Source organism: Bufo gargarizans, chromosome 2, assembly GCF_014858855.1.
Source record: "Bufo gargarizans isolate SCDJY-AF-19 chromosome 2, ASM1485885v1, whole genome shotgun sequence".
NCBI lineage: Eukaryota > Metazoa > Chordata > Amphibia > Anura > Bufonidae > Bufo > Bufo gargarizans.
In genome coordinates, this window is record NC_058081.1 from 55,702,268 (window position 1) to 55,713,540 (window position 11,273).

Sequence of the window (11,273 nt, forward strand, 5' to 3'; positions counted from 1 at the left end):
ATAAGTTATACATCTTCTTGTATATAGTGATATGGAGCATGCTGGTATAACCTGGGCATCTCCTGTATATAATTATATATGTACAGCTGGTATAAGTTATACATCTTCTTGTATATAGTGATATGGAGCATGCTGGTATAACCTGGGCATCTCCTGTATATAATTATATATGTACAGCTGGTATAAGTTCTACATCTTCCTGTATATAGTGATATGGAGCATGCTGGTATAACCTGGGCATCGCCTGTATATAATTATATATGTACAGCTGGTATAAGTTATACATCTTCTTGTATATAGTGATATGGACCATGCTGGTATAACCTGGGCATCTCCTGTATATAATTATATATGTACAGCTGGTATAAGTTATACATCTTCTTGTATATAGTGATATGGAGTATGCTGGTATAACCTGGGCATCTCCTGTATATAATTATATATGTACAGCTGGTATAAGTTATACATCTTCTTGTATATAGTGATATGGAGCATGCTGGTATAACCTGGGTATCTCCTGTATATAATTATATATGTACAGCTGGTATAAGTTATACATCTTCTTGTATATAGTGATATGGAGCATGCTGGTATAACCTGGGCATCTCCTGTATATAATTATTTCCCTTACGTCCTAACCAGCAGCACATGTGGGGGTTTATCCGCCCCAGTGAAACTGGTAGGACAGACGGAATGTTTAATGAAGTAAAGTAATCAAATAAATCCACGCCCCCATTACCTCACTATAAGAGGCCAAACCCCCCATACATCAGTGTGTTTTTTTCTGTCCTTGGGACTGCAGGACAGACGGGGCAGCCATTTGGCTGCCATGCTCTTAGATTTCATGCTAACCTTGTGTTTCTCTTTCAGGGTTGCAGCTTATCTGATGAAGCTGGTGCTGCCGGCATGTTGGAGGCACGGAGCTCCTGCATTCAGCTTCCTGTTTGGCTTACACACATTGTGTTCCAGCGCCCTCTGGTGGTTTGTTGCTGAACAACAATGATTAAAGTTTGTTCAAACCTGGCGTCTGACGTCAGTTTGGGCGCCAAATTTGAATATATAAAGCCTCCAGTCCTTCCAGGCTGTGCTGTTGCAGCCTTGGGTTGGTTACTGAGGCAGACTACTTTAGTCACCAGCTTTCCTGTGTCTGGTAGGTTTGCTGCTTCCTTGGTTAGCTAATGAATAGACATTGTTCATTCATTTTTAACTCTTTCTCTGCAGATAATGTCCTCTGCCGGTGATGGGGATCGGACTGGGCGCAAGACGTCATCCAAGCGCAAGCATTTGGCGTGTAGGGATTGTGACACCCCTCTAGCGGACTCCTATGAATTTAATAGGTGTCCCTCTTGCCGTCCTCCTCCTCCTCTGCCTCCTGATACGGAGCCTACCATACGGGACGTAGTAGTCTGGGTAAAGGACTTTGTGGAGTCCTCAATGAACACCCTAAGGGATTCCGTGTCATCCAGAAGACCCAGTGTCCGATCTCCTCTGAGACCCACTCCTATGCAGGAGGAAGTCTACCATACCGTGGACGAAGTCCATTCCTCTGAGTCTAGCGGGGAGGAAGAAGAGGCTGGAAGGTACGCCTTTCCTGTAGAGAAGACCCAGAGGTTACTTAGATCCATCCGGTCGGGGGACCAGGATGTTGATCCCGGGGAAGCTTCAGAGTCCACCTCTAGGGGGCCAAGGGCCTTCAAAGTGGACGAGACTCTGTCTCGATTAATGAAGCTAGAATGGAAACATCCTGAGAAGGCACCGGTCATCTCAAAGCGCTTCAAGTCCATGTTCCCGATTGTGACTTCCCAATTTGACCAGTGGGGCACTGTGCCCAAAGTTGATTTGGCAATTGCAAAATTGTCTAAGAGGACTCTTGTCCCGGCTGATGACGGCTCCAACTTACAGGACCCGATGGACAGGCGGGTAGAATGCACCTTGAGAAGGTCTTACTCCACTGCTGCTGCTGCTGCATCTGTGGCCATATCCTCTACGGAGGTAGCCGTCTTCCTCCAAAGACGCCTCCGACAGGTGCAGTCGGATATCGACTCTGGCATATCCCGTGATGACATCCTGGCGCAGTTTAAGTCCATTCTACGTGCCGTGGAATTTCTGTGTGACTCTGGCCCACAACAGTTAAAATTAGCCTCTAAAGCTATGGCCCTCTCTGCAGCGGGTAGGAGGCCACTATGGCTAAAACCTTGGGTGGCAGATAATGCCTCCAAGTATAATTTATGCAGCCTCCCTTACGAGCCAGGAAGGCTTTTTGGGACTGAACTGGACCGCATTATGGAGGGTCTTGCCGATAAAAAGGGCAAATGCCTTCCTCAAACCCCTAAGGGTAGGGGTAGGCAGGGTAGAGGGTCCAGATCCTTTCAGGGCCAATCCAGGCCTCAGCGAGGCCGTGGGTCCAGGAGGGGAGGATCATATCGTTCCGGTGGGAACAAAAACAATAAAGCCGACCAGTGACGGCCCTCCCCTTCCGTCAGATCCAGTCATAAATTTGACTCCTATTCTTTCAGACCTCCCAGTCGGAGGCCGTTTAACTTTTTTTCTAAATACCTGGACAGAGTTTGTTCCAGATCCCTGGGTCCTGAATATAATAAGGACAGGGTACAGGATAGAATTTTTATCTGTTCCCCCAGAAAAATTTGTTTTGACAAGATTACTTCCACGCGCGAAGCAAACGGTGTTGGAGGAGTCTATACTGGAATACAGGCGGAAAGGGGCCTTGGAGGAGGTTCCTCCAGAAGAGATTGGATCCGGCGTCTATTCGCCAGTTTTCCTTGTTCCCAAAGCCACAGGAGGTTGGCGCATGATCATAGATCTCCGCTACCTCAACCGATTCATAAAGAAAAGGCGGTTCCGGATGGAAACCATCAAATCGGTAATCAGCATCCTGAGCCCAGGGGACCTGATGGTCACACTGGATCTAAGGGATGCCTATCTCCACATCCCTGTGTGCCAGGCCCACAGGAAGTATCTACGAGTGGCAGTAAGTCTCAGAGGGACGGTGAAACATTTTCAGTTTGCCGCACTTCCCTTCGGCATCACAACCGCGCCCTACATCTTCACCAAAGTGGTGATAGCTGTAGTAGCTCCCCTCAGATTGAGAGGCCTGGAGATCATTCCATATCTGGACGATTGGCTTCTAAAAGCCCACTCGGTAGAGACGCTTCATCTTCATCTTCTGCAGGCTCAGTCCTTCCTCCAGCGCTTGGGCTGGATTATCAATTGGCAGAAGTCAGAGATTTCTCCCTCCACTACCAGGAGGTTTCTGGGGTTCATAATAGATTCTGCCAACATGACGCTCTACCTTTCTCCGGAAAGGAAGTTACGCATTTCCAAGACTGCAGATCAACTCATGGTTCCCCGCCGGGTAACTATCAGAGTATTGATGAGGATGTTAGGCCTAATGTCAGCAGCCGTGGATGCGGTTCCTTGGGCCTTGTGGCATATTCGCCCTCTTCAAGCGGAAGTTCTGAGTCTATGGGATCGAACTCCCAGAGGGCTAGAGACAAAGTGCTCCCTGTCATCTCAAGCTCGCCGCTCACTGAAGTGGTGGAAACAGGTCAAAGATGGGAGGTCCTTGATCCAACCTTGTTGGATCCTGTTGACGACAGATGCATCCCTTCTAGGCTGGGGTGCCCATCTAGAGGAACTTCAAGTTCAAGGATCCTGGAGCCCTCAAGAGCGTTTGATGTCATCCAATCTGAGAGAACTCAGAGCAATCCGGATGGCTCTCTTTCATTTTTTCCCCCTTATCAGAAACAAGGCTGTAAGGGTTCGCTCAGACAATTCTACTGCGGTATCTTACATCAACAAACAGGGAGGCACCAGGTCTCAGAGTCTACTCTCAGAAGTAGGTCTAATTCTGTCTTGGGCAGAGCAGAATCTTTCCCACCTTTCAGCAGTCCACATTCGGGGGTCCCTGAATGTGGTTGCAGACCAGCTCAGCAGAGGAGTCCCAGCTCTGGGAGAAATGTCTCTGAATCAGGAGATCTTTCATCAGATCACTCTCCGGTGGGGTCGCCCGGACATAGATCTCATGGCGACAAGATTCAATGCCAAAGTGGAAACGTTCTGTTCCCTGTATCGGGAGGACAATCCCTTGGCAGTAGATGCTCTGTCAATTCCATGGGAGTTCAGGCTGGCCTACATCTTTCCTCCCATCGCCATGATACCCAGGGTATTGATGAAGATTCGGCAGGACCAAGCCTCAGTAATAGCCGTGATTCCATTCTGGCCCAGGAGGTCTTGGTTTACCCTGCTCATGCAGATGAGCCGAGGGCAATATTGGAAGCTTCCCCCAATGCAGAACCTGGTGTCCCGGGGCACTCAGCTCTGCCTGGATCCATCCAGACTCAATCTGACAGCCTGGAGATTGATGAGTCCCTTCTAGAGCCGGAAGGGCTATCAGCAGCGGTCTTAAGAACGATGTCTCATTCCAGAGCTCCTGCGACTGTCAAGGCCTACGCCAGGGTAAAGCGCATTTTTCTTCTATGGTGTGCATCTCATCAAGTACCATCTCAGGATCCTCCAGTATCAGCTATTCTTCAGTTCATGCAGGATGGACTAGATAAGGGCCTCAGCCCTTCTACACTCAAGGTACAGATCTCTGCTCTGTCAGCCGCCTTTGGCAGATCTTTACATCAAGACCCTCTGATTAAGAGGTTCCTTAAAGGAGCCGTACGTCTTAAGCCTAGCATTTCAAGACCTATACCGCAGTGGGATCTCTCAGTGGTGCTTAAAGGGTTGAGTGGTCCTCCCTTTGAACCCTTGGAAGAAGTGGACTTTAAGTTTTTATCCTGGAAGGTAACCTTTTTGTTGGCCGTAACTTCGGCCAAACGCATTTCAGAGCTTCAGGCTTTTTCGGCATATGAGCCATACACTTTATTTTTACCGGACAGAGTCCTTTTACGTTTTTTACCCACCTTTTTGCCTAAGGTGCCCTCTGTGCACAACATTAATCAAGTTGTGTCTTTGCCTGTGTTATGTTCCTCTTCTTCCTCTGCAGAAGAAACTTCCCTCCATACTCTGGATGTGGCCAGATGTTTGAGAATCTACATTGAGAGATCCCGGGAGTTCAGAAGGTCAGAGAATCTTCTTATCCTGTTCTTTGGCAGGAATAAAGGGAAGAAGGCCTCTAAGCCTACTCTAAGTAGATGGATCAGAGAGGCCATCAGAGAATCTTTCGCTTCCCAGAATAGACCTCCTCCTGCCTTTGTCACTGCTCACTCCACCCGAGCAGTCTCTACTAGTTGGGCCGAAAGGTCTCTTATTCCTCTGGAACAGATCTGTTCCGCGGCCTCCTGGAGCTCACATTCTACCTTTGTGAGCCATTATAGACTCAACCTCAGGGGATCAGAAGACACTGCCTTTGGGCGGTCTGTTTTGAATTCCATTCAGCATTGAAGTCCCTACCCTTTAGGCTAACTTCTTGCTAAGTCCCCACATGTGCTGCTGGTTAGGACGTAAGGGAAGCGTTAATTTCTTAACGTTAATTTGTTTTCCCTTAGTCCTAACAGCAGCACACAAATATCCCTCCCTTTGTTTTTTGAGAGTTTCTTGTTATGACACACTGATGTATGGGGGGTTTGGCCTCTTATAGTGAGGTAATGGGGGCGTGGATTTATTTGATTACTTTACTTCATTAAACATTCCGTCTGTCCTACCAGTTTCACTGGGGCGGATAAACCCCCACATGTGCTGCTGTTAGGACTAAGGGAAAACAAATTAACGTTAAGAAATTAACGCATATAATTATATATGTACAGCTGGTATAAGTTATACATCTTCTTGTATATAGTGATATGGAGCATGCTGGTATAACCTGGGCATCGCCTGTATATAATTATATATGTACAGCTGGTATAAGTTATACATCTTCTTGTATATAGTGATATGGAGCATGCTGGTATAACCTGGGTATCTCCTGTATATAATTATATATGTACAGCTGGTATAAGTTATACATCTTCTTGTATATAGTGATATGGAGCATGCTGGTATAACCTGGGCATCTCCTGTATATAATTATATATGTACAGCTGGTATAAGTTATACATCTTCTTGTATATAGTGATATGGAGCATGCTGGTATAACCTGGGCATCTCCTGTATATAATTATATATGTACAGCTGGTATAAGTTATACATCTTCTTGTATATAGTGATATGGAGCATGCTGGTATAACCTGGGTATCTCCTGTATATAATTATATATGTACAGCTGGTATAAGTTATACATCTTCTTGTATATAGTGATATGGAGCATGCTGGTATAACCTGGGCATCTCCTGTATATAATTATATATGTACAGCTGGTATAAGTTATACATCTTCTTGTATATAGTGATATGGAGCATGCTGGTATAACCTGGGTATCTCCTGTATATAATTATATATGTACAGCTGGTATAAGTTATACATCTTCTTGTATATAGTGATATGGAGCATGCTGGTATAACCTGGGCATCTCCTGTATATAATTATATATGTACAGCTGGTATAAGTTCTACATCTTCTTGTATATAGTAATATGGAGCATGCTGGTATAACCTGGGCATCGCCTGTATATAATTATATATGTACAGCTGGTATAAGTTATACATCTTCTTGTATATAGTGATATGGACCATGCTGGTATAACCTGGGCATCTCCTGTATATAATTATATATATACAGCTGGTATAAGTTATACATCTTCTTGTATATAGTGATATGGAGCATGCTGGTATAACCTGGGCATCTCCTGTATATAATTATATATGTACAGCTGGTATAAGTTATACATCTTCTTGTATATAGTGATATGGACCATGCTGGTATAACCTGGGCATCTCCTGTATATAATTATATATGTACAGCTGGTATAAGTTATACACCTTCTTGTATATAGTGATATGGAGCATGCTGGTATAACCTGGGCATCTCCTGTATATAATTATATATGTACAGCTGGTATAAGTTCTACATCTTCCTGTATATAGTGATATGGAGCATGCTGGTATAACCTGGGCATCTCCTGTATATAATTATATATATATACAGCTGGTATAAGTTATACATCTTCTTGTATATAGTGATATGGACCATGCTGGTATAACCTGGGTATCTCCTGTATATAATTATATATGTACAGCTGGTATAAGTCATACATCTTCCTGTATATAGTGATATGGAGTATGCTGGTATAACCTGGGCATCTCCTGTATATAATTATATATGTACAGCTGGTATAAGTCATACATCTTCCTGTATATAGTGATATGGAGTATGCTGGTATAACCTGGGCATCTCCTGTATATAATTATATATGTACAGCTGGTATAAGTTATACATCTTCTTGTATATAGTGATATGGAGCATGCTGGTATAACCTGGGTATCTCCTGTATATAATTATATATGTACAGCTGCTATAAGTTATACATCTTCTTGTATATAGTGATATGGAGCATGCTGGTATAACCTGGGTATCTCCTGTATATAATTATATATGTACAGCTGGTATAAGTTATACATCTTCTTGTATACATTGATATGGACCATCCTGGTATAACCTGGGTATCTCCTGTATATAATTATATATGTACAGCTGGGATAAGTTATACATCTTCTTGTATACAGTGATATGGACCATCCTGGTATAACCTGGGTATCTCCTGTATATAATTATATATGTACGGCTGGTATAAGTTATACATCTTCCTGTATATAGTGATAAGGACCATGCTGGTATAACCTGGGCATCTTCTCAGATAAGTTAGAGTAAAGGTTTCTTTACAAGGATCTGCAGTTAACCCTTAAATGTGTAATTCAGGAAATACAATAAGTCATAAAGAAATCAGTTATTGTATTCGTACAAGGCAGACAGAAAAGACACGAGCTGAAGGAGACAGGAGGGCGATGAGGATTAGGGGGGAGGAGGCAGCAGTAATAGGGAGAGGCTATGAGGATGCAGTGTGGGAAGGAGAGAGAAGTCTTTAAGAATGCCCTTGGCTGCAAGGAATTCTGGGAGTAGTTCAGTCGCGCCTCTTCCCCCCTCCATTTCCGTCCTCCTTGCATTATTAATAATGCTAAATTATTTATGCTGATTATTCAATCTCTGCTATTTAAAGAGACGGCTGAGATAGGGAGTGGCAGCAGGGGGTGGGAAATGAAGTGGTTAAAGACCGTCAGCTATTGAGCCTTAAACTTATATAGAAAAGCTGGCACATATATCGAAAGCATTAAATTATTTACAGTCGAGTCAAGCACTGCATGACATTAATGTTGGTCAGGAGGACGGTGGATGATGTGCCTTTAAGAACATCGAAAACTGGTGATTATTGGTTAGCATATACATAAGCCTTGTCTACAACTCCTGCTTCTTGGCTTCTTCATCACATGGTTTTATTCCACTGGTTCAGTGGTTAAGTGATCCCACTGTGACATATTGACCACAGCAGTTTTTTTTTATTTGGCTGAGGACATCTGCTTATGCTCCATTTCTTACATATTGAATTGTAAGCTCATAGGGACAGAATTCTCCTTGCTTCTGCCTGAATCCCCCTTTGTCTTGAGAAGAAGATGATGCAGCTCTTGAGTTTTCTATAGACTTTTTTGCCCTAGCAGGTAAATAAAGGGTAGAAATGCAAACACTACAATTGATGGCTCCTCTGAAGGAGGATACTCAATGAGAATGGGGCTTACAATCAGAGAGAGCAGCTGCTGCTCCAATGGTAAGTGCCTCTACAGTCGCTCGAGAACATGTAGGCACATGTGATGAAGGAACAGCATTTTCTATGGACACATAAATAAACAAACCGGACCCATTACCAAGGACAGAAAGAACCTCAATGGATACCTAGGCAAGTCCTTGGGTGGCCTTGTATGAGAGATGTCATCACAAGGTCATCCCATCAACATAATTCGTTTTTTGGGATTATCTTGACCCCTGACGTCAATGTCAACAAGAAAGGAAGACCTACTAAGTTCTCAGGTCCTCCCAACGACAAGGGCAGCACATCTACTGCAGGTACAGCAGTACTTCTGTTAGATTGATAGGATGAGCTAATATAATTTTGAGTTTCCTGGCCCCTCAGTGTCAACATCAATCAGATGTGAAGGTCTACTGTGTTCCCGGATCAACCAGGTGATGGGGCAACATCCCAAGCTCACATGTTTTGGGGTAATTTTGTCTATGAGTAAAAGATTCCTTCGGTTACAGTGGCGACTGCTCTGGTGTACTCACCCAGTGGTGTACTCACCTTCGTCCAGGTGGGCCCAGTCACCAGGCCCTCTCTGTCCCTCCACACAGTCTGCAGCCTACCTGGTGGCAAGGCCTCTCCTTGCATCCTTCCTCCGGCTCTTGAAAGGCTACTGTGCATACCCAAATCTTCACCAGCCAATGGGTTTTTCAGGCACAGCAAAGTCCAGATGTATAGGGGTTAAAGGGTGAATACCAGGAGACTGCCAGGATAACGCCCTAAGCCAAATCTGGTGGTTAACACAGTGGTTCTACACCCTCTACCATAACACGTTCTATTGGATTAATGAGGTGAACCACAATCATTTTGGGTTATTTGGTCCCTTGAAGTCAACCACAGGGGCAACTTGAATTGAGGAGATAAGCTTCCATGATTCCAGGTCATCTTGGCTATGGCATAATTGCTTCCGTTGGATTGATGATGTGATCCACAATGTTTCTGGGTTGATGGGTCCCTTGAAGTCAACATTGCTGGGTTGAGAAGCGCACCAGTAGTATGTTCTCATGTCATCCAGGCCACTTCACAATATACTCAGGGAGGTACGTGGGCAACTTTGTCTTAATGCTGTTGTGCTAATGATTTTGGATCACTTGTTTATGGGCACAATACACCTGTTGGTATCATGGACACACCACCCAATACTAATGAACAGCAGAAGGTGAGCAGTCCCAGGACATAAAAGATGTTCTCCACCTGTAGGTTATTGCTTGAGCCCTAGTGGTGGGTTTCTGGCTATTGTTTCCAGTGAGTTCTATGTGTTTGACCCTGCTCTGCCTTGACTCTCCTTGACTTATGTACCAACCTCTGGCCTAAACCTGTTACCACATTTTAAACTTTACTTTGCACACCTGTTACAAATCTGAACCTGTTTGACCATCTACATTCCATCTAGAGGCAAGACCTGGGAATCTTACTGACAGAGTCCACACCTATGGGTGAACCATGGGCGATTGCTTAGATGCTGCACCCCAACTTAGCCAATAGTGCTCCCAATTATCCATTGTCTAAGCTTGTTGCAACTCCACCTCCAACAAGTCTCCTGCTATGCTGCGCCTATGGGCTTGTAGTCTTTACTGGGCATTACAGCTTTGATAAGATGGGCAACTAGGTTAATGAATGAAGTCCACCAAAGTCAACATTGATGGGATTAACCTAAACTCATCATCCAGGCCACAGGGGAAACATCTCTGACCATATTTTTGGGTCATCATGTCTGTGGATACATCACTTCTTTTGGATGTGACGGCCCAATATCTTTTTAGGTCATCTAATGTTTTAATAACGATAGCAATGAGGTAAGATCTGCTTTGTTCTTAGGACATCCAGGCCACGGTAGAAACATGTCTTTTGTTGTACTGAGATACTCTTCCATGTTTTTGGGTCATCATGACTGTTGGATTTGATGAACCACCATGTCCTGGTCTGGTATTACTGTCAGCTGTGCAACTGTGAAATTCAGCCTGTATGGTTGTCCCAGCACTTGGACCAATTAAACAAAAAAGGGCAACCAGAAAACCCCTTTAAACATTTCTAACTTTAGTAAAAATTTGCAAATAGTCACAGACAACATGGAGGAGTAAGATATTTCTGTGCGTCTCATGCCTCACTGCACATATTAGTATTACAATTATACTATATGCTAAATATAAGAAGAAATAATGGTATAACACAATAGTGACATCTGGGGAAAAACGATATACCGCCTCACAATGAAACTATCAACCAAGCATTATTCGTTCTATGGGATTTACAGTGTAATTATATGAAACGTGTCACCCAGTGGGAAAACCGAGGATGAAAAAGAAAGGCATGGCTCCTTCTTCCCTTTGTCTTTTGTCATCTGAACCTTTGTACATCATTGAAGCAATGCTGACTTGACGGTCTTTATTGTTGAGTCCCAGCGCCCTCCACTGGTTGACGTAGAAAACTGCAATATGTTCTTGCCAGAGGAATAAGGAAAAGCCCTTTCTTTTCTGGTTGAATTACAAAGAAGTTGTCATTCATTGTAACCGAAAAGTTAGAAATC

At 44.1% G+C, this 11,273-nt stretch overlaps 1 protein-coding gene across 1 annotated transcript; it reads left to right on the forward strand.

Annotated features, from left to right (window-relative positions):
* Positions 1-925: 925 nt before the first annotated feature.
* On the forward strand, positions 926-5,550 carry LOC122927276. Its single transcript, XM_044278970.1, has 3 exons — positions 926-1,150; positions 1,222-1,580; positions 4,446-5,550. The coding sequence occupies exons 2-3, from the start codon at positions 1,225-1,227 to the stop codon at positions 5,407-5,409; spliced, it is 1,320 nt and encodes a 439-aa protein (XP_044134905.1). The 5' UTR covers positions 926-1,150; positions 1,222-1,224; the 3' UTR covers positions 5,410-5,550.
* Positions 5,551-11,273: the final 5,723 nt, after the last annotated feature.

What these genes read in the sequence shown, in the direction of transcription:
- LOC122927276 (XM_044278970.1), top strand. Translation starts at nt 1,225, where the DNA reads ATGTCCTCTGCCGGTGATGGGGATCGGACTGGGCGCAAGACGTCATCC. An exon ending in GAGGAAGAAGAGGCTGGAAG is followed by an intron (nt 1,581 to 4,445) that starts GTACGCCTTTCC and finishes GTCTCATTCCAG; the next exon opens with AGCTCCTGCGACTGTCAAGG.